The following is a 26,566-nucleotide window of genomic DNA, read 5'->3' as shown; positions in this document are numbered from 1 at the left end:
GTGTATATGTATGGAGGTTGTCAATAAAAAGCTTTTAAAAAGAGCCACTAAAAATAATGTCTGAAAAGATAACAATTTATTGGGAAAAAAAAAATCAGTATCTAAGAATTTCAATAAATCACAAAGTTAAGCCAAAGACATTCACAAACTGATGTAGCATAATAAAAATGCTTAAAGTCAAAGACAGTTAATTGAAATTACTCAAACAAAAACAACTCAATACTTAGGGAAGAAATGCTTTAAAATCATACCAACTCAGAGTAAGAGATCACTAGTCAGTTTATTTCCTTTCCCCAATGCAGTTGCTCTTGTAAAAGGCTGTAGCTCCCTTCAGGGAAGCATGGGAGAAAGATTAAGTCATTTTTAGCAGTGTATCAGGGTCCTTCCTCCCACTACTGAAGGGTTCAAGGCCTATTAACTGGCTCATTTTAGAAATGGTTGAAAGCCCAAAAAAAAAAAAAAAAAAAAAAAAAAATTGGTTGAAGGACCATTCTCTGTGACTAAAGGAAGCCTTACATTCACTACCCTGGAATTGTTCTGCTCATACAGATCAGCCCTATAGGAATGGGAAGTCAGACCAATCTGATCATTGCTTTTATCTGCTATCAATTACAGTGAGCACACAAGTAGATTTGGCACTGCAGTACCTCCATATGACTTACTGCTCTAGGATCTACTATATCCACTGCATTTATGTTTCCAAACTGGCAGGCTGCAGCTCCTATTTTAAACAGGATTTTTTTTTTTAATTATTTATTTATTTATTTATTTGAGAGCAACAGACACAGAGAGAAAGACAGACAGAGGGAGAGAGAGAGAATGGGCGCGCTAGGGCTTCCAGCTTCTGCAAACGAACTCCAGACGCGTGCGCTCCCTTGTGCATCTGGCTAACGTGGGACCTGGGGAACCGAGCCTCGAACCGGGGTCCTTAGGCTTCACAGGCAAGCGCTTAACCGCTAAGCCATCTCTCCAGCCCTGCAGCTCCTATTTTAAGCTCTCCATACAGACAAGGACAATGACCACAGCTCTTTGAGATTGTGGTGCTTCCTCCACAAATATTTCTTAAAGTAATCAGTGAGGGTTTTCTGGATCATCCAATTGGAATTGGATGTATATTGGTTATCTTTTCATACTGAAATCAGACTTTTCTTGTGAATAAAGCAAAGGAAACAGACTGAGAGAACAATGAGAAAGGCCATAGTGTCAGGGCAAGCATGCTTAGGGTTTTGGTCTGTATCTAAAGAATAACAACGGGGGAAAGAAAACCTATGGTTTATGAATTTTAAAAGTGGGCAAGTCTAGCAGTGAAAATCTACAAGCAATTGCCAGGGCAGGTTATGTGCATTCGTGTTTACATGTCCATGTGTGTATGGGTGCATGCGCATGCCAGAGGTTGACATTCAGTGATTTTCTCAGTAACTTTCCATTTTATCTACTGAGGCAAGGTCTCTCAGGTGAACTCAAGAGCTCACCAATTCAGCTAGTCTAGCTAGCTAGCTTGCCCCAGGGATAACCTTTCCTGCCTTCCAAGTGCTGGGATTAAAAGCAGACCACCATCTCCATGCAGCATCTACATGGGTGCTAGGGATCTCAACTCAGGCCCTCACACTTGGATAGCATACACTTTATCCACTGAGCCATCTTCCTAACCACCAGTGCAGGTTTTATGACAAATTCATCCAGCATTCCAATTCTCAAGTCTCATGATCTAAGAAATGTATTTCAATTTAACCATAGATCCCACATCTTCAAAATGGATAAGATTCCAAGTGAGTTAAAATAAGCACAATACTGAACTGATTCATAATTAGCCTATTGCTTACCAACTACTTATATGATAATCTCACATTTCTGTGGAAATGAGCAGAAAATTCATAGCTCAAGGATCAAAAGTAATGAGTCATTAATAAAGAATATTAGGGCTGGGCCCAGTGGTACAAACGTTTAGTCCCAACACTCAGGAGGCTAAGGTAGGAGGATCACCGTGAGATCAAACTAGTGAAGGGCTACTGAGTTCCAAATCAGCCAGGGCTAGAAGGACACCCTGCCTCAAAATAAATTATAGTTTATACCTTTTACAATTCCTTCAAGTTGTTAGTTTCATAGAGAATTATTTAAGTGTTTATTTGTATCAGGTTTTTTCATATAACTTCAATTTATAAATCTTCTCTACATGAGAAGTTTTCATAATACTATAAAAGTAATTAGACTTGAAAACTGGCTCCCTACACAAAAACTTGGCTGCCTCTCTCACTCTCGGTATTTCTTCTTCTTCTTCTATTCTCTGTAGAGTAGACTATTTCTCAAACTCATGGCAATTCTTGGGCCCCCACCTCCTACACACCAAGTCTACAGGCAGGGGCCATTAAATCCAGCTCAGTTACCACTAAAATTTAGTTTTCAAAAAAATTAAAATGTTCTTCTATTTTCAACTTCAATCTAATGTGCAATCATTTATCACAAAATGTTTTAGGCAACAGGATTGAACCAAGGGTTATCCTTACTAGATAAGCACTCTACTACAAAACTGTACACCATTCTTTGGGGTAGATTCTGGTTATATTGTTATAAAGGTATGGAGCTGCTGAAGGCTTTTCTTTTCAGTGACCTTATATGGCTTCACACTGCAAAGTTGTAGGTATTGTTACACTCAATGCTTACATGGATTGTCCCCACTGTGCATTTTGTTGTTTTGTTTGAGGCAGTATTGCTCTAGCCCAGGCTGACCTCAAACTCAACTCTATAAATCAGGATGACCTTCAAGTCACAGCAATCCTACCTCAGCCCCCAATGCTGGGATTAAGTGCATATACCACCATGCCTGACTCCCCACTATGCATTCTAAAGGGTGCAGTGAGGGGTTGGGAATTTTGCTCAGCAGATGAGCACTCACAAGTGCAAAGTCCTGGGTTCAGTCTTCGGCACCAGAAAAAAAAAATCGCAGAAAGGTGAGCAATGAAAGGTTTCCTGCATGTCTTATATAAGGTTGCTTCCACGCTTTTGAAAGTGACCATTACAAGAGAAAGTTTTTCCTGAAACTGGTATTAGTGCAGCTTTCCTTCTTTATGAGATTTCTCATGTATTTGATAGTTTCTGGAGCGACTGAAGGTTTTACCACACTTCATACATTTATAGGGTTTTTCCCCACTGTGAGTACGTTTGTGTTTCTGAAAGGTACTGGAACAACTGAAGGCTTTTCCACAATCTGGACATACATAGGGTTTCTCTCCAGTGTGAGTTCGCTTATGTATTTGAATGGAACTAGAACTAGTAAAGACTTTTCCACATTCTTCACATTCATAAGGTTTCTCTCCAGTGTGAGTTCTTTGGTGCCTTTGAAAGGAACTAAAACGATTAAAGGCTTGACCACACTTTGTGCACTCATAAGGTTTTTCTCCGGTGTGAATAATTTTATGTCTTTGAAAAGAACTGGGGCAACTAAAGGCTTTCCCACACTCCTTACATCTATATGGTTTCTCCCCAGTATGAGTTCTTTTATGTACACGAATGGAACTGGAACTAGTAAATGCTTTACCACATTGTTTACACTCATAGGGTTTCTCTCCACTGTGAATCCTCACGTGCATTTGAAGGTAAGTGGAGCGAGTGAAGGCTTTACCACACTTCTGGCACTCAAAGGGTTTCTCTCCAGTGTGAGTTCTTTCATGCCTCTGAAAGGAACTGGGACAACTGAAGGCTTTCCCACACTCCTTACATTCATAGGGTTTCTCTCCAGTGTGAATTCTTTCATGCCTTTGAAGGGAATCAAGACTACTTAAATTTTTACCACATTGTTTACATTCATAATGCTTCTCTGCACTGTGCATTTTTTCATGTATTTGAAATGAAAGTTTATTAATGAATGCTTTTCCACATTCCCTACACTTATAAGGTTCATTTTCACTGTGAGTTATCATGTGTCGTTGGAAAGTTGAAAGAGAAAGGAAGGTTTTCCCACATTTCTTACATTCACAGTTTATGTCCTCTTTGGTATGAGTTCTTAAATGGATTCGAAGAGCACTGAAATGACCAAAGTTCTTACCACATTTTTTGCACTCATAAGATCTTTCTCTGATATGAATCCTTAGATGCCTTTGGAAAGAATTTGGACATTTGAAGGCTTTCCCGCATTCCTTACATTTATATGGTTTGTCTCTGATATGAACTCCTTCATGGATTCGGAAAGACTTGGAAGTACTTAAATCTTTACCACATTCTTTATGTTGATAGGTTTTCTCTTGAGTGTGCATTTTTTCATGTGCTTGAAGTAATCTTGGAGATGTGAGGGCTTTACCACATATCTTACATTCATAACAACCATGTCCAGTGTGCTTCCTCATATGTCTTTGAAAGATTGCTAGTGAAATAAATAGTGTTCCACATTCCTGACATTTGTAGTGTTTCTCTCTATTTTGGGTCATTTCAGTAATTTGAAGGGACTGGCAATGGCTCAAAGTATTTCCATACTGCTTAGTCTGATGTGTCTCTGCTCCATCTTCCTGATACTCAGATGGTCTGTGTCCAGTGTGAACACTCATATGACTGTGAAGGGAGTCATACCCCACATAAATTTTACCACACACACTGCATTCACAGGGTATCTCTCCAGTTTCCTTGCTCATACTGACATCTGGAATCTGGATGGTTTCTTTACACTGACCACATTGTTGTTTTCCACAAAACTTCTCTTGCACATTGCTCCTGTAAAAATGAGAAACATGTTTTTTTAAACACCTCTTTTTAACTTTTTAAAGTTTTTATTCATTTATTTGAGAGGGAGAGAAAGACAGAGGAAGAGAATGGGTTCACCAGGGCTTCCAGCCACTGCGAACAAACTCCAGACACATACAGCACCTTGCGCATCTGGCTTATGTGGATCCTGGGGAATTAAACCTGGGTCCTTTGGCTTTGCAGGCAAGTGCCTTAACCACTAAGTCATCTCTCCAGCCCCAAGAGAAACATTACAAGTTTTTATTTTTTAATAATATTATATTCAGTACTATGAATTACACTTACAAAAGTTGTCAGGAAAAAAGGAAGGCTTTGTTCCTTCTTGTAGTTTCTTGAACACAAATAGACTAAATGTTCTGCCAGGTGTTTGTAGCTAATATCAAAACAGTATGGGGCTGGGGAGATGGCTCAGTGATTAGAGGTGCCTGCCTGCAAACTCTGGCAGCATGGATTCTATTCCCCAGTACCTATATAAAGCCAGCACAAAGTGGTATATGTGTCTTGAATTCATTTTCTGTTTAAAAGGTCTGGAGAGATGTGGTTAAAGCACTTGTGTATAAGGCCAAATGACCAAGGTTCAATTCCCCAGTACACATGTAAAGTCAGATGCACATAGTGCGTACACTTGAAGTTTATTTGCAGTGTCTACAGGCCCTGGTACACCTATTCTCTGTCTCTCTCTCATTCTTCCCCATCCCTCCCTCCCTCCTTGCAATAATTAAAATATTTTAAAAAAAAAACAATAGTATTCAGACTTGGGGAATCTTGACAGTGGTTGAAACAGAAGTAACGACTACATAAAACTTACAGATGTAATTGTGGGAAACTGTATCAAAAACAAGTAAATGTGAATTGTCTTTTTGGTTGTGCATCTTTGTTTCGAAACCTTCATGAGCTGTATGTAGGTGGTACATACCTACAGTCCCAGCTACTAAAGAGTTTGAGTCAGCCGGGCGTGGTGGCGCACGCCTTTAATCCCAGCACTTGTGAGGCAGAGGTAGGAGGATCACCATGAGTTCCAGGCCACCCTGAGACACCATAGTGAATTCCAGGTCAGCCTGGGCTAGAGTGAGACCCTACCTCAAAAAACCAAAAAAAAAAAAAAAAGAGTTTGAGTCAACATGGCAACTGAAATGTTTTTAATAAAAATGTACATGTATGGCATATTATGTTTCAGTCTAGGAGGAGCTATTTTCCTTAATGAGTACAAAGTACCTTGTGCTTCCCTCGGGATTTTTGTACTGATCTTCAATGTGCTGGCCTTTCCACTGTATTCCTAAATAAAGGCAGATAAGAGAAAACATTGTTATTATATTTGGAAAAGTTTTGGAATTCTACACTCATAGTACACTAAGACCCTACTGATTTATTCATCAAAATATTCCTTTTCCATCTACTGTCACTAAATACCATGTATAACCAAAAAACAATTTTTTATTTTATTTTAATTTTTATTTATTTACTTGACAGAGAAAGAGAGATTGAGCACACCAGGCCCTCCAACCACTGCAAACGAACTCCAGACACATGCACCCCCTTGTTCATCTGGCTTACGTGAGTCCTGGGGAATTAAACCTGGGTCCTTTGGCTTTGCAATCAAATTCCTTAACTGCTAATCCATACCTCCAGCCCCCACTAAACACTTTTCTTTAAATGAAGTAATACTGTCATTCTTACCTACAAAGGTCAGGTTCCTCACAGTTTCCCACATCACATTTCTATAGAGATTCTTCTGGGAAGGATCTAGCAGAGCCCACTCCTCCTGGGTGAAATTCACAGCCACATCCTCAAAGGTTATGGACTCCTAAAACATCCCAAATAAAGCACTGAAGAGGTTGAGTGTGTAGATAGCACTGCATGTATCTTATTCAATTCATCATCAACAGGTCTTGTAAGTAAGTGCCTTTAACCACTAAACAATCTCCCCAGTCCTGAATATATTATTTTTTAAATGATGAAAAAAGAGGCTAGGGAGATAACTCAACAGATAATGTGCTTTCAGTCCAAGAGTTGAGTATCTGACTTCAGATATACAGAATCCACATCAAAACAAAGAGGATGCTGTAGTGTGAGCATCTCTAATCCCAGCACATGCCTACAGCAAGGAGGAATGCATAAACAGAATAGCCCAGAAGCTCAAAAACCAGCTAACCTGGTGAAAAGTGGGGAGTAATAGATACTTCTTCAAACAAGATGTAAGGTAAGGACCAAAATACATACATACACACACACACACACACACACACACACACACACACACACACACACAATATGAGCCAGGTATGGTGCTGCATACTTTTAATCCAAGAACTCTGGAAGTTGAGATAGGATTGCCTCGAGTTCAAGACCAGCCTGGGTCTATACAGTGAATTCCAGGTCAACCTGGGCTAGAGATCCTGCCTCAGAACAAGCCAAATGATGAGTGTACAATGAGGAAACCATCTTCACAACTCAGCAAAGCTAGAGAGAAACTCACCCCAAAAGATAACTAACTGGGCTTGAGAGGAGAAGGTAACTATGTAGTTAACTAGAGATAGCTGGGGCAAAAGTTCATGCAGAAATAAAAGTCCCCAATACAAACGTTGTGATTGGCTCTTCTGTAGTTGGCTTGCTTCATTCCTTTGCAAACACAATAGTTTCAGTCACTGCTGAGAAACTTCCAAATAGATAATCAGCCTATGACACCGGTATTTACAGACAGATACAGTTCCAACATACTTATATCCCAGAACTCAGCTCTTCAGACGAGCCCAGGCTCCCAAAAGGAGTGTTTCTTTTCTTTTCTTTTAAATATTTTATTTAATTATTTATTAATTTGCAAGCAGAGAATGAAAGAGATAAGAAATGGGTACTGCAGGGCCTCCCACCAATGTAAACTGCAAACTAACTCCATATACATGTCATTTTGTGTGTCTGGCTCTATGTCGGTATGGGAAATGGAACCTGGGCCATCAAGCTTTGCAAACAAGTGCTTTAATTGCTGAACCATCTCCCCAATGCCCAAAGGGAGTGTTTCTGCTTGCAATAAAGTCTGCTGCTTGCTCTGTACTTATAAAGCTTGTTGTATTCATCTCTCATCAGTCTTGAGATCCGGGATGGCAATTCCTCTCCACTCCCAGAACAAGGTCTTGATCCAGCAAAGCTTATAGAATGCTCCCACTTCAGGGTGATCTCCACTGGGGTAATGTTATGGGAGAGAGAAAATACAAAACCATCCCACCAAGGCAAAAGAAACATTTTTGGTGTTTATGTACATTTGGTACACTCTGCCTTTTTTAAAAAATCATTTGTATGTTAGTGTTTACTTCTGTCATCATTGACATTTTATATTTTAGTGACTCTTTTGTAAACTTCCACTCTTCCATTTAAATTTGATGATATTTTGTTTATACGTTATTCAGTTGGATTTTAGGCTTGTTCTGTTTTTCTCTACCCATCCTATGATCGTGATCTATTACTATCCCATGCACAACTCATATACTTTCCTTCTTAACTTCTCCATAACTACAATCTACCATGGTTAACATCTTAAACCTGTGGAGCCTAGCAGTATCCTAACTTTCTTCTCTCAGATAGTTTTTCCACATCCATCTTTTTCAAAGTTAACACTAGACACCATCCCAACCCATCAGTCAAAGGGACCACTGTCATTTATTTGAAATTATAACAGTTCTGGTCATGGTTGTTCTTAGTATTCTATTCTGGCAGTAATATAGAGGCCACATCAGGCACTTTGAGCTACTTAAACTAAGAATGTAACTTCTGAACTACATGCCTAAGACTAGAATTGATAAAAAGAAAATGTAAGTGTAGCATATGTCTGGAGTTTATTTGCATCAGCTAGGGGCACAAGCAATGTCCATCCTTTCTCTCTCTCTCTCTCTCCCTCCCCCCTCAGAAATAAAAAAGTACTACAATAGATCAAGCACACAATTTTTTAGGTAAGATTCAGTGGCTAGAAGGCATTTAACTTCAATTTTTTAAAGACTGTCTTGTTCTGTTGCTTATTTTTTCTTTCTTTCCTTCTTTCTTTACTTATGAGAGACAGAATGGCACACCAGGGCCTCCAGCCACTGAAAATGAACTCTAGACACATATATCACCATGTGCATCTGGCCTAGGTGGGTTCTAGGGAGTCAAACAGGCAAGCAGCTTAACCGCTAAGCCATCTCTCTCACCCCACAGCTTCAATTTCTTTAGTTTACAACACAGGCAGGTTCAAAATTTAGTTTTACAAAATCTAAGTAGTAGTTTTTATATTATTCCAAAATGAAATCATTTCATTTGGGCAGAGGGGAGGAATGGGAAGGAGTAGAGTAACTGGGATTGTCAGTGTGCTTCCAAGAGAAGACAGTTGGCACTATTTTTCCTAGAAATGATAGGAATCGTTGGATGCAAAGAACTCAGCATGCTGATGGAATGAGGCAGCTGTAATGTTAAGGACAGAATATGGATGATGAACTTGTAATATTGCTTTTAAATTTAGTACTGATTTCAAGCTCCCGCCGCGACCACGGCGCCTCCGCACCCCGGCTAGCGTGCGTGCAGGCGGGCGGGGGAGGGCGCGGGGGCAGAGCCAGGCCAGCGAGCTCGAGGCCGGGCCCTGTGGCTCCCGGAGCGCGGTGCGGGCTACGCGCCCCCGTGCCTCGCACTTGTGCATCGGTCCCCGCGAGGGCGGCGGCGAGCCCGCGCCCCAGGCCACGCCCCATGCTGGGTGTCCCGTGGCCCCGGTGCCCGCCCCGCGCCCTGGTGGGCACCGCAGCCCGAGGGAGCCGGCCCCGCCAAGCGCCGCCGCCGAGCCCGCCGACCCTGAGCCCCAGGCACCGCCCGGCCCGCCGGAGCCCCCGCCGCCGCCACCGCGTCGGTGCTGGTCGTGGCCGCGGGCTGCGCGGTGCAGGTCAACGTGGACGGCGTGGACGTGCTGCTCGAGCCCGAGCCCACCTCGGTGCTGCAAGTGTCGCTGCAGGGCCACCCGCTCATCCTTGTCCCCGAGGGCCTCCTGCGCTTGCCAGAAGCGCGCCCCGGAGAGCTGGGCAATGACATCGTGGTCATCGAGCAGGGCGGCTTCTGCGCGGCCACCCCGGAGGGCGCCGGCCATCAGGAGGTCTGCCTCGTCGAAAAAGCGGACCCCGAGTTCCTGGTGACCTGGGTGGACGCTGCCGCCGGGAGCCGGGCGCATGGCTGGACCGCGTCCTCTGTCGCCGTCGCCTAGTCCCGAGAGGCGCGCGGCGGGACCCGAGGGCGACCTGGTGCACCTGCTGAGCCCCTTCCCCTCCCTCCCCTGGGTGGGCACTGAAGCCTATCCTGCAGTTACCGCCTCCGAGTCCCCAGGCGAGCGTGCAGCGCCCTCCGCGCCCTTGGTGCAAGGCCCGGAGACGTCTGTTCTGAACTGAGCGCAATTCTTGCCACTCTGCCATGCGAGGGGCTTCCCTTAGCCACTGTGCGTGCATTAAGCAACTGCAAGGTTTGATAACGGACCAGTTCTTGTTTTTCATGGAGACTGCGCTGCACAGTGTTGGATCAATGACTGACCCCGGAAGCCTGAACAGAAGATTATCTCGGTCAAAAACGAAAAATGGGCAGCTTAAAATACATCTTGTTTCGCACCCCTCAGTTTGATGCTTGCATCCTATTCTGAATGGAAGTCACCTTCAGGCAGTTCCCATCTGCCTGGTTTTGCTTCAGACTTCGACTCTTCGGCACTTAAAAAATCAAGCTGACGACCTCTTACCTCTGTGCCTCTTTCTCTCAAATTAGGCGCCCACCCGTGTGCCTCACGCTGCCCATCCATCCCCGCGAAATTAGAGTGATGACTAATTAGTCATTAGTAATTGATAGTGTAAATCTTTTGTTTCATAAGCTTTGATCTGAATCTCTGCTTAGTTCGCGATTACCTTTTATCCCCCTAGAGGTGGGGTCTCATTCTAGTCCAGGCTGACCTCAAAGTCACAGTGACCCCTACCATGGACCTTTTCCTTATGGAAAGTTTAGCTTCCTTTGGGGGAATCTAGCAAAATACTCATATGGGACAAATGTTTGTTTATAAAACAGAACTAGCAGCAAAGATCATACACCCTCGTTTTTGTCCTTTCTATAATTCTAAGGTTATCATAATTAATTATAAGATCCCAAGTTTATTTGTTATTACTAGATTATAGAAATAATGCTTCTGTTGATCTGATGTCCAACAAATTGCTTACTGATTTCTTTAATAGTTTATATGCAAATTCTTTTGGTTGATTGATAAGGAAAATAGTATCTCTAATGAGAAAATTTGCACTTTTAACAAGCCTCTTGCATCCTACTTTTGCTGTGTATTTACATCCAGGTTGGCAGTGTGACTGGTAGGGTGTGCCTGTCTTATGTGACACGTTGGTTTTTAAATTTGTCATACAGTGTGACCTTACACTTGATAATAGAGAGCAGTAGGTAGTCCCTGTCCTATATAGGACACTGTGTGTCTTATGAAAAGATGTTTCTGTTTTGGTTTTGGCTACAAAAGTTTTGTCAAATTAATTAAAGTATTGGATTTAATAACTGAATTAAATTATCAAAAATTGATTATTTGTGCATCTACATGTAAGAGCTACATGTAACTTTGAGCCATTGAAGTACACACACAAACTTGTCAAGAGAAGGAATGGACCATAGTTGGGGTTACAAGGCCTTGTGAGAGAAGTAGAAGAGAAAATGATTGGACAGTCGTTTAAGTGTTAAATTTTTAAGAACTTTTTTCTTGATGCATGACTTTCTGAAGTCTGTTTCATATGGTGACTTGCAATGATAGAACTTATTACAATGAAGTATCTTTGCGATTCTAGTATTACTTGTGATTTTTATAAAATTCTTTCCACTCTGGCTTTTTTGTTGTTGTTCATGTATTTAATGTTTGACTTTTATGTACATCATTCTGGGTATTGAAATACCCATTTTTGTCAGGTTTGCCCCATATTTTTATAATGAAATAAGTCATTACTGATAAAGGCAAAAAAAAAATTTAGTACTATGTGAAAAAAAAAAACTATACTGGATTTTAACACAATTTAAGAAAACATGAAAACCTTACTCAGTGTAAAATTGTATTTCAAAAGTAAATCAATCAAACCCACTTTCCTTTATGCAAAGATTAACACCTAAGTTATTACTATTCCTATTTCTAAACCATCTACAATGTACATTGTATGGCCAGTAAACATGGCTTCTATTACGTGTCTCATAAAAAATATTTCTCATATTCTTAAAAGATTTCAGGCTAGGGAGATGGCTCGGCAGTTAAAAGCAGTTGCTTGCAAAGCCTGGTGGCTGGGATTCAATTGTTCAGTACTGATGTAGAGCCAGATGCACAAAGTGGTATATACATCTAGATTTTGTATGCACTGGCAATAAGCTCTGATGCACCTATTCATTCCTCCTCTCTCCCCTCCTTGCAAATAAGCAAATGAAAAGTAAAAATTAAAACAATGATTTTAATGCTGCTCTCACTGCTAGCCAGAAAAGCTTCTCTATATAGATGGCAGTAGAGACAGCAGATACTCAAAACTTATCAAAGTTATGGATAAGCATCTGTCGAGCTCAACACTAAAGGAAGCATCTCCAAGGCTCAGGGAACCTTGCGGAAGCAGGGGCAGGAAGAATTCAAGAGCCATCCGGTAGCAAGGAGGACTAGGGGCTGTCCTCCAGTCATAACCTGACAGGCTCACTCACACTTCACAGTGGTGGTTGTTACCACACGAGACTTCCACAATGCTGAGACCATCAATTCTTTTTCATAAACAACAGAGATGGAGGCTCAGTGGCTAAGAGCACAAAACAGGGTAATAAGATAGGAATAAGACCAAATTATATTATGTTCAGGCATTAAAATTCACAAGATAGTTCAGTGATTAAAGGTACTTGCTTGAAAAGCCTGCTTGACAAAGGCTCAATTCTCCAGTACCCCTGTAAAGCCAGATGCACAAAATGGCACATGTATCTACAGCTCATTTGCAGTGTGGCAAGAGTTGCTGATGTACCCATTTTCATTCTCTAAATAAATAAATAAACAAATCTCTTTGAGCTGAGCACACAGTTCACACCTATAATCCCTGGGAGGCTGAGGTAGAAAAACTGCCATAAGGGCAGTTTGGGTTCCTGGGTGAATTCCATGTCAACCTAGCCAAAGTGAGATTATGCTTCAAAAACAAGTCAATCAATCCAAAACAAACATCCATAAATAAATAGGTAAGTTAGCAAAAGCCAGGAGTACTTCAAGTTCTGAAAAACAACTGTCAACCTAGGCTATTATACCAAGGAAAGCTGTATGTCACAACTGAAGGAGAAAGTACTTTCCATGATAAAAACAGGTTAATTCATTCAAAAAATATTTGAAGAAATCCTTCAAACTGAAGGAAAGGAACAGACACATACATGAGGGACAGGAAAGAATAAACTGTGCTTGACTTAAAAGGCAAAAGAAATTGAAAAATGCCAACCACAACAAAAAAACAAGTACATCAGGAATTAATACACCTTTCCACAACAACTCTGAATATCTCAATATCTCAATCCCCCAGTCACTAGACACATACTGATATTTTGGATTATAAAGCAGGATCCTTGGCTGGACAGATGGCTCAGGGGCTAAAGTGCACTTCCTGTGCACACATGAGGGGCCTGAGGAGTCCTGAAAGACCACTCTAGTACGATCCTCAGGATGCACATTAACAGCTGGGAGTAGCCATGCACATCTATAACCCAGTCTCATAGGACAGCAGAGACTCAAGAATCACTTAGCTTCACCAAAAAACAAGAAGCAAGCTTCAGGATCAGTAAGAGATTTTGACTTAAAAATTAACTTGGCAGAGGGCTAGGAAGATGGCTCAAGGTTAAAGGTACTTACTTACAATAATCACAGGCTGAAGTTCAATTCCACAGAACCAACATAAAGCTAGAATGCAAAAAAAAAAAAAAAGTGGTGCATGTGACTGTGTTCATTTTTAACAGCAAGATCCTGGTGAGCATGCATACGTATGTATGCATATAAACACCCACACACACAGAGACACACATATAAATGCAAATAAATTAAAAATTGAAAGAATGGACGAGGGAGCTGGAAGTGGTGGCACATGCCTTTAATCCCAGCACTTGGGAGGTTGAGATAGATCGTTGTGAGTTTAATGCCAGTAAGGGTACAGAGTGAGCATCCTGAGCTCAAGTGCAACTCTGCCTCAAAAAAAAAAAAAAAAAAAAAAAAAAAAACAAAACAGAAAACAGTCCAGGCATGGTGAGAAACACCTTTAATCCCCAGCACTAAGAAAGCAAAGGTAGGAGGATCACAGAGAACAGTGAGCTTGAGGCCATCCTGAAGGTACATAGTGAATTTCAGGTTAGTCTGGACTAGAGCAAGACACTACTGAGGGGAAAAAAAAAAAAAAGACAACTAAAAAGCAATGAAGTGGGATGTACAAGATACCACTCCAACTACTGCTGGCAAATGCACGGGACACTACATGGGCACGTACACATGCATACACCACATCACACACACAAGCAAAGGAGGGTGGTGCGGAATAGGTCTGTTTGTTCCATCAAACAATCATACCTCTCTGTAAGACACATGCTACTTTAGAGCGTAAATGAAAAATGGTATTTCAAGCAGATGAGCCTAGGAAACCAGCAGATATTGTTCTAATATCTGACAGGATAAACTCTAAACCAGCATTAGTCAGAGGAAAGAAGGTCACTTTATGCTGAGTAACGGAACAATCCAACAAAAGGAAATAATTCTAAATATGCATGCATCAAACACAGGTGTATACAATTTCACAAAACAAACACTATTAGATGTAAAGTCACAGATTATTCTAAAAAAGCACAGTAGTTGTGTGTGACTTCAATACACTACTCTCCCCAACTGAAAGTCATCCTGGCCAAAGAATAAGGAGAAGCATCTGGATTAAATAATAAGAAAAAAAAAAAATTGGACCTAACAAACAACAGAACATTCCATCCAAATGCTACAGAATACACTCTTCAGAAGTGCATGGAACTTTCTCTAAAATAGAACTTATATTAGGACACATAGCAAATCTTAACAACAACAAAAAACCCTGAAATAATCCCTTGTATTCTATATGATCACAATGAAATAAAGCAAGTATACAATAAGAGAAACTACAGATAAGCATACATACATAAACTCATGGAAATTAAGTAATACAGGTTTGGGAGATGATTCAGCAGTTAAGACATTTGCTTGCAAAGCCTTCCAGCCTGGGTCAAATTCCCCAGTACCCATGTAAAGCCACATGCACAAAGTGGTACAAGTATCTGAAGTTCATATGCAGTGGCAAGAGGTCCTGACAGGCTCATACACACACACACACACACACACACACACACACACACTCTCTCTCTCTCTCTCTCTCTCTCTCTCTCTCTCTCTCTCTCTCCTCTCCCCTCCCTTGTACTCTGGTAAATTGTAAAAATTAAACACACTACTGAGTAAGGAATGGGTCATTGAAAAAAAAAAACAGAAAATTAAAACACATTATAGAAATGAATCATAATGAAAACATAGCATTACAAAACCTATGGGATACCAATGAAGGCAGTTATAAGACGGAAATTTTTATCACTATGTGCTCATATTGAGAAATTAGAGAGAGACTGGAGAGATGTCTCAGCAGTTAAAGACCCTTGCTTGCAAAGTCAGCTAGCCTGGGTTTGGTTTCCCAGGATCCATGTAAAGCCAGATGCACAAAGTAGCACATGTGTATGGAATCATTTGTAGTGGTGAGAGGCCCTGTTATGTCCATTTATGTCTCTCTCACAAAAGAGACTTAAAAGGAATTAGAGAAATTACAAATAAATGACACATTTCAGGACCTTGCAGAAAGAAAACCAAGACAAGCCATAAATCAGTATGTGGAAAGAAGATCAGGATAGGAAACAATGGAAATAGAAACAAAAAAGGAAATATAAAAAGAATCAAAGATTTGGTTCCTTGAAAGGATAAACAATACTGATAAAACCCTAGTGAGGGCTAGAGAGACAGCTCAGTGGTTAAGACACTTGCCTATGAAGCCTAAGGACTCATGTCCAACTCCCTAGGTCCCACATAAGCCAGACACACAGACACAATCACATAATGCAGCACATGCACACAGGGAGCACACACATCTGGAGTTCGACTGCAGTGGCTGCAGGCCCTGTTGTGCCATCTCTGTCTCTCTCTCATAAAAAGAAAAAGAAAAACCTAGTGAAACTAACTAAAAGAGACTCAAATTAATAAAATTTATCAAAATTGAACCAAGATAATTTAAACAGATCTGAAACAAGCAATGAGATTCAAGCAGTTATATTAAAAAAAAAAAAAAAATCTCCCACCTGAAACAAGTCCAGCTGGGTGCCTCTAATCCCAGCACTTGGAAAGTTGAGGTGGGGGAGTCCCTGTGATTCTGAGGCCAGCCTAAGTAACACTTCTCAAACTATTCCATAAAGCAGGCAAAGATTAATATCAAACTCTTTATAAAAAGCCAGTATTACCTTGATATCAAAACCAGGTAAAGACACAACAGAAAAAGAAAATTATAGACCAATCTCTCTTATGAAGATAGATGGAAAAATTCTTAACAAAATACTTGTAAACCAAATACAGGATTATATCAAAAAGATCATTCACCAGAATCAAGTGGGTTTTATTCCAAAATGCAGAGATAGTTCAACATATGCAAATCGATAAATGTAATATGCCATATAAAGGGACTCAAGAATAAAAACCACATGATCATCTTAAAACAGATGGAAAAGACATTTGACAAAATCCAACAACCTTTCATGATAAAAGTCCCAAGCAAACTGGGAATAGAAAGGACCATATCAGGCTGGAGAGATGATTCAGTAGTTAAGGTGCTTGACTACAAGGCACCAGGACCAGGGTTTGATTCCACAATACCCACATAAAGCCAGATGCACAAAGTAGAGCATGTATCTGGAGTTCTGTGCAGTAGCTAGAAGCCCTAGTGCACCCATTCATATTCATTCATTCCCTCCCCCCTCCTTGCAAATAAATGAATAATAATAATAATTAGCTGGGCATGGTGGCATACCCTTTTAATCCCAGCACTCAGCAGGCAGAGATAGGAAGGACCACTGAGTTTAAGGCCAGCCTGGACTATAGTGAGACCCAACCTAAAAAAATAAAAAAGAAAAAGAAAAGAAAGAAATATATCTGAACATAATGAAGGCCACATAGAACAAACCTATAGTCAATTTAGCAGTTAGCTTCTCATTGCTAGAACAAAGCACCTGACCAAAAGCACCTTATGGGAGAAAAGGGCTTACAGTATTCATGGGAAGTCTTATCATGGCAGAGGAAGCTATCTCACTTCATCACATTCCCATAGCAGAGAGAGAAAGCAGCAAGAACGAGCTGGCACCGTGGGCTAAGCTAATCAACACCAAGGACTGCTCCCAACAGCACACCTCCTTCATCAAGACTCCACCTCTTGAAGGTTCCATTGGGAACTAAGTAGGAGGCTTAAGTACAAACTCTTGAGGCTATGGGGGACATTCAAACCACATCAACATTATACTAAGTGAGAAAAAACTCAAAGCATTTCCACTAAAATCAGGAATCAGACAAGGGTGTCCATTTTCTCCATTGTTACACAATATAATACTGGAAGTATTAGCTATAGCAATAACACAAGAGAAGCAAATAAAAGAGATACAATAGGAAAGGAAGAAGTCAAATTATCTTTATTTGCAGATGATTTGGTTCTAAATATTCCTAAAGATTCCACCAGAAAACTGTTTAGCTGATACACACTTTCGGCAAAGTAGCAGCATAAACAACTAACATACAGAAATCAGTAGCCTTCCTACATACCAATAAAAACCATTTTTAAAACAAAACTCAGGGAAACAATCCCATTCACAACTGCTTCAAAAAAATAAAATACCTTAAAATAAACCTAATCAAGGAAGTGAAAGACCTCTACAATAAAATCTTTCAAATATTCTAGAGAGACACAGAAGAAGAGATTAGGAAATGGAAAGACAACCCATGTTAATGGTTTGGAAAAATCAGTATGGTGGGCTGGACAGATGGCTTAGCTGTTTAGGTACTGACCAGCAAAGGACCCAGGAGGTTTGATTCCCCAGTACCCACGTAAAGCCAGATACACAAGGTGGCATATGCATTTGAAGTTTGTTTACAGTGGCTAGAGGCCCTGGTGCACTGATTCTCTCTCTCTCTATCTGCCTCTTCCTACCTCTCAAATAAATAATTATTTTTTAAAAAGAATAATTATTTAAAAGAGAGACTGATTGAGATGGGGAGGGGATATGATGGAGAATAGAATTTCAAAGGGGAAAGTGGGGGGTGGGAGGGTATTACCATGGGATATTTTTTATAATCATGGAAAATGTTAACAAAAATTGAGAAAAAATAAATAAGATAATAATTATTGTGAAAATATCTTTCTTACCAAAACCAATCTACAGATTTAATACAATCTTTATCAGAAGGCATGGTGGAGCATGCCTTTAATTCCAGCACTCAGGAGGCAGAGGTAGGAGGATCACCATAAGTTCGAGGCTATCTGAGACTACATAGTGAATTCCTGGTCAGCCCGGACTAGAGTGAAGCCCAACCTCAAAAAACCAAAAAATAAAAATAAAAAATTTCAATATCATTCTTTACTGAATTAAAAGAGCAATCTTCAGGGGCTGGAGAGATGGCTTAACATTTAAGGCATTTGCCTGCAAAGCCAAAGGGTGACACATGTGTCTGGAGTTCCTGTGCCGTGGTTGGAGGCCCTGGTGTGCCACCCAACCCCCCCCCCCCCGTTTGCCTCTTTCTCTCTCTCACTGTCTCAAATTAATTAATTAATTAATTTAAAAAAGAACAATCTTCAAATTCATTTGAAAGTACAAAAGATATGTGACAAACAACACAAATTTTAAAAGGCTGGGCTGGAGAGATGACTCAGCAGTTTAGGCACTTGCTTGCAAAGCCTAATGACCTGGGTTCAATTCCCTAGAACCCATTCATGTAAGGCCAGGCACACAAAGTGGTGCATGCATCTGGGGTTCATTTCAGTGGCTAGAGGCCCTGGCATGCCCATTCTCATTCCCTCTCACTCCTTGCAAACAAATAAAGCATTTTTTAATAAAAGGCTAGAGATACCACTATACCTGATTTCAAGGTATATTACAAAGCCATAGTAACAAAAACACTATGATACTGGCACACACACAAAAAGACATGGATCAATTGAACGGAAGATCCAGTTATAAACCAAACAGCCAGCTTATTTTATTTTTACAAAAATATTGAATCTTTAACAAATGGTACTAGAAAAACTGGATATTTGTATGTAGAAGAATGAAAATAGATTCTTATTTCTTTTTTTCTTTTCTTTGAGATAGATCTCACTCTGTAGCCTAGGTTGTCCTGAACTCACTATGTAGACCAGGTTGGCTTTGAACTCATGGAAATCCACCTGCCTCAGCCTCCCAAGTGATGGGATTATAGGCATAGGACACCATGTCTAGATAAAATCCTTATTTCTTCTCTCCGTGCACAAGTATTAACTCCAGATCAAAGACCTTAACCTAAGACTGGAAACTATGAAACTACTAGAGAAATCAGCAGAGGGAATACTTCAAGCATAGGGCTCTGTGTGGTGGCTGCTGCCTAAAACCCATGCACTCAGGAAACCAAAGGGCCGCAGGAGAGGAGAGCTTAAGGGAATGGGGCCATAGAACACATGTGAAATGAAAGAATGGTAATATGGGGGTTAATGGGTTTAAATGGGGACCAGGGTGGAGGGATTGAAGGGATAAAGGATGGCGGAAAGATTAACTAAAACTAAAGGTGATGATAAAGCTATAGTAAAACATGCTTCTTAGTTAACTCATTAAAAAGTATAATTAAAAAAATTTGAATAGAAGTAACCTGCATAGTGGATAATGTAACTCTCAGAGTCAGAGGTTGTAGTAAAATCACAGTGCTAAAAAATGGAATACCTCCCAATGAGTTGTTAGGTAAGACCCTCAAAGTTGTTGAGATCCCCCCCCAAATACAGGCTATTGTCAATGCTCTGGCTGCACAATAAAACTAGATGCTAAGACCCTATTGCTGAAGACATCACAGGCTTCAGTTACAGGACACTAAGAGAGTAACCTGAGCTGAGCTACAGCAGTGCTAGAAGGTGCTATACAAGATGCTGAGGGAGAGCAGTTACCAACACCCTTAACTACCTGTAGCCACTGTGAGCTGCACAGCCAGGTGAGATGTGCCCACCTGTGTAATGGTGGCATAACTGTTTGGAAGTGGGAGACCAACTGCTCTCTGATTGGACTTGATCCCAAAGAGGGAATTCATGCCTGTCCTGAAAACCTAATCAAAAGTCTATGACTGGGCTGGAGAGATGGTTCAGTGGTAAAGGTAATTAAAGCCTAGTGACCTGGGTTTAAGTCCTCATTTCACAAATAAATACAGAAGCACAAAGTGACGCATGCATCTGGAGTTCATTCAGTGGCTGGAGGCCCTGGCATGCTCATGCTCCTTCTCTCTCTCTCTCTCTCTCTCTCTATCTCTCTTCCCTCCCTCCCTCCCTCTCCTCCTCCTTCCTCTTCTTCTTTTCTCTGTTTGCTAATAAGTAAATAAATTAAATATGTATTTTTAAAGCCTATGACTGGGAATGTCATTGCCTATGAGGGAGGCTACTACTGTGCTGTTGTTTGGCTAAATGAGTATGTTGTGCTCATCAAATTGCCCTTGGATTAGAGCTACTCTCACCTGTAGTGAGAGAAGCTTCTTTACACAGTTGTCAATGACTACTGAGGATTCTCATTCACCCAAGTACTGAGAATGTGTAACTGTGGAGTGCTCAGCACTAAATAAGACATCTAGATTACCTCCTCCAAGGTTCAGGGAACACTGCACAAGAGGGAGTGGAAAGACCATAAAAGCCAGAGATGAGGAGCAATGATGTGAACCACTGTCTCCCAGACATATGGCTGTTGCATTCATGACCTCGTAACACCTGTTATCTGCACAAAGACCTGCATAATATTGGTCCATCACAGACAGTGAAGGAGGGAAAAAAGACATCAAAGCAGAAGAGGGACTACTTGGAAAGAAAATGGGGTCTAGCCAAGGGTAGACGGGAAAGGGAGAACAAAAAAAGATAACAGGAGAGGATTATGATCAAAATATATTATATACACGTATGAAAATTATCAATAAAAAAATTTTAAAGGCTGGGAAGTTGGTTCAGTGGTTAAAGGCACTTGCTTGGAATGGTAATGGCCCAGGACCCCCAGTTTTCCTCCACAAAGCCAGGCTTACAACTTGGTACATGTGTCTGTAGTTCATTTGCAGTGTCAAGAGGCCCTGGAGTACCCATATTCTTTTTCTTCCTCTAATAAAAATAAATAAATAAATATGGGCTGGAGAGATGCCTTAGTGGTTAAGGCACTTGCCAGCAAAGCCAAAGGACACAGGTTCAGTTTTCCAGCACACACATAAAACCAAATGCACAAGGTGGCACACACATCTGAAGTTTGTTTGCAGTGGCTAGAGGCCCTGGCACGCCCTTTCTCTCTATCTGCCTCTCTCTCTCTCTCTCAAATAAATAAATAAATATTTTTTAAAATGTGCCAGGGGCTGGAGATGGCTCAGCAGTTAAGGTACTTGCTTGCAGAGTCTAACTACTCAGGTTCAATTCCCCAGTGCCTACATAAAGCCAGATAGACAAAGTGTCACATGCATCTGGAGTTCATCTGCAGGGGCTAGAGTCCCTAGTGCACCTATCTTCCCTTCCTCCTTCCCTCCCTCCCTCTCTCCCTTCCTCCCTCTCTGCTTGCAAAAAAATATGTTAAATATTTTTTAAAAATTTAAAGGTGAGGCAAGCGCAAGGTCGCACCAGCCCACTAGGGCACAAACAACTGGAGTTCAATTACAGTGGCTGAAATCCTGGTGCACCAATTCTCTCCCTCCTTCTCTCTCTCTCTCTAAAATAAAACTTTAAAAATTTAAAAAGTATGCCAAGCATGGTAGCACATGCCTTTAATCCTAGAACTTGGGTGGCAGAGGTAGGAACACTGTGAGTTTGATGCCAGCCTGAGACTACATAGTGAATTCCAGGTCTGCCTAAGCTAAAGTGAGATCCTACCTAGAAAAAAAAAAAAAAAGTTCTAATCATTTCAATGTGGAAGCCTGGCAAGACTTCTTCCAAGTCTTAGAACATCTCTACTGACAATGTGCTAGTTTTATTTACATCATTTGCAATGTTTTTAGTAAGTTCCCATAACACAAACTCAACACACAAACAGATCACAGTGCTGGATGAGGTCAAACTGAAATAGCTACAGAGGAGATTCTCCCAGGAGAACCAACAGGCCTAGCCACAGAACAGTCTAAGGCCTCTGGTTTCCAGCAAAGGTTACTCACTTAACTTTCAGGAGAAGGAAAATCATACACCATCAGCATTTTCCTAACAGGCAAGGGCATTTATAATTCTATTCTACAACTTGCACTAGAAGTACAAGTATCTGTATCTTTCAGACAATGAAGATGTCATTTCATTATTATTCTCCTGATAAATCATTTAGAAAACAGTTAGTAATATTTGAATACTTATAAGTAGTGCAGATCCCTGAATGATTTGCTATGAGTCTGAAATAGAACAGGGTTTGTTACTGCCATTTATTCTCCACTCTACCAAAAAAAGAGTTATTTTGGTAAATTTGGTAATTCACCAGTTTTCCTATCATACTTTTTGTAGAAATATATTTGTTTTTTTGTCTGCATCATGGAGATGTCTTTTTCCCCCCTAGTTTTTTTTTTTTCTTTCAAAAGGCTAACTCCTAAAAAAAAAAAAAAAAAAAAAAAAAAAAAGGCCAACTCCTGGAATTTCACATAAACTCAAAGAACAGGCTTGAAAGATTTAGTCAAGTACTCTGAGGAAGGAAAAAGATAAGTAAGATTTTTCCCAAATGGAATAAGTGTAAATACCTTTCTTCCCACTGAATATACACATACTGCCTTTTGTCATTTTGGAAATTGTCAAGATCGATCTGATGCAATGTATTTTATGCTTAATGAAAACCTGAACTGAGAAATAGAAAGACAGGGAGAGATGGTGGGGAGGTAGGAGGGGATGAGGGAAAGGGAAGGCTTTCAAGATCAAAACCCTGGGGCGTAGAGGGCCTAACTTGGAATGCAGGTATGTCTGAAACTAGTATGGACAACCTGCAACATGGGAACATCCTGCTCCCTCATCCCAACACTGAAATATCCAGTCCACCCAAGGCACATTGGATTGTGCACCAATGTGTCCAAAGTCCATTTTGCTTTTTGAGTTCTTACAACACCTCAACAGGGTGGTGTTCTTTCATCCTATAGAGTAATTATTCTCCCTTCAAAGTCCTAGGAGAGCTCAGTGGGCAGAAGTCACGTCTACCCTGTCCCCCTCAAAACCAGTGCCAGACTGGCTGACCATCAATGGATCATCAACGAATTCAACCTAGGGCTGGGGAAGAAAAGTTCTGTTCCCAAAGGGTTAGATGAGGTTAAATCAGAAGATATCACCCAAAGGGGCCTCACTGGCCTACCTTACCTGCTCCTCTGGGAAGAGTAATGAAAGGCTGACAGTCACTAAATATTCAAAGGTATGAGACTGTGAGGATGCTGGGTCAGCTCCAGGCAGTTCTGAAACCCAGCATGAGGAAAAGACTGAAGAGTAGGGCTCATCATCACCATCCTGTCAAAGCAGAATCTCAACTCAAAGTCATTCTATTAAGATTTCTATTAAGATTTTAAGTATTAGCAGGGGAAAAAAGGGAGTATAGGATTATTTTCCCTTCAATATACTGGCTGGTAATTATTCTCTGCTTTACTCTCATGGGAAAACTTCACAAATAGGACTGGGATGTAGTTCCATGGTAGAGACCTGGTGTGGGAGGCTTTAGGCACTAGGCTGGATCTCCAGTCACACACACGCACACACAAGGCACATACACATTTTTTTTTTCTTCAGAAATAAATTTCCATTGCTCTGGGACCAAAAAAAAAAAGTCAAAATTATGTGTTCCGGGACGGGGCATGTAGAACAGTAGTCGTAAAGTTCTTGCCTGGTCTGGGCTCCTCCCTTCTAAGCCTAGAGGAGGAGGGATGATCTATGTTTGGCTTATAGAATAAAAGCCATATAGTTGATAGTGGTGTTAATTGAAGAGGAAAATTTGAGGTTTGGGGACATGGGAGAAAGGTCTCCAATTCAGATATTTATTGTCCTAGTAGGAGAGGGTTAGGAAGCAGGTAGCACAATACATTTAAGATTTTGTTTTCCCTAGTTGGGGAGCTGACTCAGCAGTTAAAAGGCACTTGCTTTTAAGGCCTGTCTGCCAGCGTTTAATCCCGTTAGAACCAAATGACTCCATCTTTGGAGTCTGACAAGAGTAACCCACCACCCTCCCAATTGTAACATCCCGAAACCTGGATCACCTATCCCCATTATCACTTTCCTGGAATGACCAAAGCCACCTGATTATCACTTTTCAGAAGTGGCCTGAGCCCTGAGGCAAGGTGAACCACCCTGAAACCCAAGAATTCCAATGACTTCCACTGCCCTGTAAATAAGTATCCCTCAGATCCCTCAGTCTGTAAGGGAGGAGGATATGTATGTATGTGTGTGTATGTATGTATGTATTTTATTTACTTGACAGAGAAAGAGGGAAAGAGAGAGAGAACGGGCACACCAGGGCTTCCACTGCAAACCAACCCCAGATGCGTGCGCCCCCTTGTGCATATGGCTAACGTGGGTCCTGGGGAATACAACCTAGGTCATTCGGCTTTCCAAGGCAAACGCCTTAACCACTAAGCCATCCTTCCAGCCCAGGGAGGAGGATTGTGACTTGCCTGGTCAGAGACCTTCTCAGGATGCCAAGTCTGCTGTTGAACCGGACCTTCCTTCTCACTTCTTTCCTCACTTTTTCTAACACCCAGTGCTACATAAAGCCAGACGCGCAAAATGGTGCATGCATCTGGAGCTTCTCTGCAGCGGCAATGGGCCCTAAGTTGCCCATACACTCAGTCTCTCATAAGTAAATAGACTGGGAAGATGGCTGGGTAAAGGCGTTTGTCTGCAATGCCTGCTGGCCCACGTTCAATTTCCCCAGGACTCATAAAGCCAGATGCAGCTGGCGTTCATTTGCAGTGGCAAGAGGCCCTGGGGCAGGCTTGCTTGCTGTCCTCCCCCCGCCTCCCTTTCCTTCTTTCTGTCTTCCTCTCTCTCTCAAGCATAACGAGCTAAAAATAAAAAGGACTGTGCTCCCCATGAACATATTAAGGAAAAGCAGACTCCGGGGAAGAGACGAGGCTGCAGATGCTGAGCCAGCTCCCCTCCTGCTGCACACACGGGTCCGCACCTCCCCAGGTCCATTGCGCAGCTTGGGGAGGAGAGGTCAGGACCCGCGGCGCAGGACTCCGAGAGCGCGCAAGGCCGGCGCCAGGGGTTCGGGACTCCCACCTTCCCCAGCCCGCGCCCGCGACCCCCGACTTCCGGCCCGAACTCACCATTTCCGGCTTGTGGGGGCGTCCAGGCGTCCTAAGCAGATTTCGTGCGGGAAGTGCCCGGCGCGGCAAGTGCCCCGCACCAAGGTCGTTGGACCGCAAGGCGAGCGGAAGTCCCGCGGCTTCACGCGCTCACCCAGCGTCCCCTCCGAGGTTTTTTTTTGGTGAGGGGCGACGGATTGGACAGCTCTCAGGGCCACGCCCACCGCGGATGATCTCAGGGGAGGGTCACGTGGGAAGACAGATTTGGCCGCTCTTAGTCATTCTTCCAGCCGCCTTTCCTTACAGCAGCAGCTGTCTCCACCTCCCCGGCTCCGTGGCAGCTCTTTGCGAGCGTGGGTGCTGACATGCGCCCGGCCAATCCCGACCCCATGACGTCATTGCGCCAATAGGCCCAGGCTCCCTTTTAGCATAATTCCCAGGCCTCTTATGGTGGCACATGGTCTTTAATCCTAGTACTGAGGAGCCTGGCATATGGGGGTCACTGTAAATTAGAGACCATCCTGGGCTACACAGTGTTAGGTCTGTCTGGGCTTAGTGAGACCCTGCCCCAAAAACCTTGGTCAGTAGGGCTGAAGAAATGACTCAGCTGTTAAGGCACTTGCCTACAAAACCAAAGGACTCAGGTTCGAGTCCCCATGACCCTTGTAAAACCAGATGTACAAGGTGGTGCATGCATCTGCAGTTCATTTGCAGCCACTAGAGACCCTTGTGCGTCCATTCTTTCTCTCCCCCCGCCCCTTTCTCTCTCTCAAGTGAGTATTTAAAAAAAAAAAAAAAAAAGTAAGTAGTCAGAGGCTGGAGAGATGGCATAGCGGTTAAGGCGTTTGCCTGAAAAGACAAAGGATCCCAGTTCGACTCTCCAGGACCCACATAAGCCAGATGCACAATGGGTACATGTATCTGGAGTTCGTTTGCAGTGGCTAGAGGCCCTGCCATGCCCATTCTCCCTCCTCCCCTCCCTCACTTTCTCTCTCTCAAGTAAATAAAGAAATATTTTTTAAAAATTGTGGTCAGCCAAGATGACTCAATGGTTAAAGACACTTGGTTACAAAGCCTGTGTACAAAGCTTGTCTGTGTTTGCTTCCCCAGCCACCCATGTAAAGGCAGATGCACAAAGTGGCACAGGTCTCTGTAACTGTTGCAGCAGGGTGAAAGCACTATGTGCCCATACTCACTCACTGTCCTCCCCCCTCTCTCCTGGCCAATATATTATTTTTGTTTGTTTTTTGAGGCAGGCTCTCCCTCTAGCTCAGGCTGACCTAG

General features: G+C 41.9%; 1 protein-coding gene across 1 annotated transcript; it reads right to left on the bottom strand.

Moving 5' to 3' along the window:
• Nucleotides 1–875: 875 nt before the first annotated feature.
• LOC101610855 (zinc finger protein 709-like) lies at nucleotides 876–25,423 on the bottom strand. Its single transcript, XM_045144435.1, has 4 exons — nucleotides 25,304–25,423; nucleotides 6,409–6,535; nucleotides 5,947–6,007; nucleotides 876–4,701 (listed from the first exon to the last, which is right to left on the bottom strand). The coding sequence occupies exons 1-4, from the start codon at nucleotides 25,304–25,306 to the stop codon at nucleotides 3,045–3,047; spliced, it is 1,848 nt and encodes a 615-aa protein (XP_045000370.1). The 5' UTR covers nucleotides 25,307–25,423; the 3' UTR covers nucleotides 876–3,044.
• Between the last annotated feature and the right edge of the window lie 1,143 nt (nucleotides 25,424–26,566).

Source organism: Jaculus jaculus, chromosome 2 (genome assembly GCF_020740685.1).
Source record: "Jaculus jaculus isolate mJacJac1 chromosome 2, mJacJac1.mat.Y.cur, whole genome shotgun sequence".
Lineage (NCBI taxonomy): Eukaryota > Metazoa > Chordata > Mammalia > Rodentia > Dipodidae > Jaculus > Jaculus jaculus.
The sequence above is the reverse complement of the archived record's forward strand: the minus strand, read 5'-3'. Positions and strand labels throughout refer to the sequence as shown.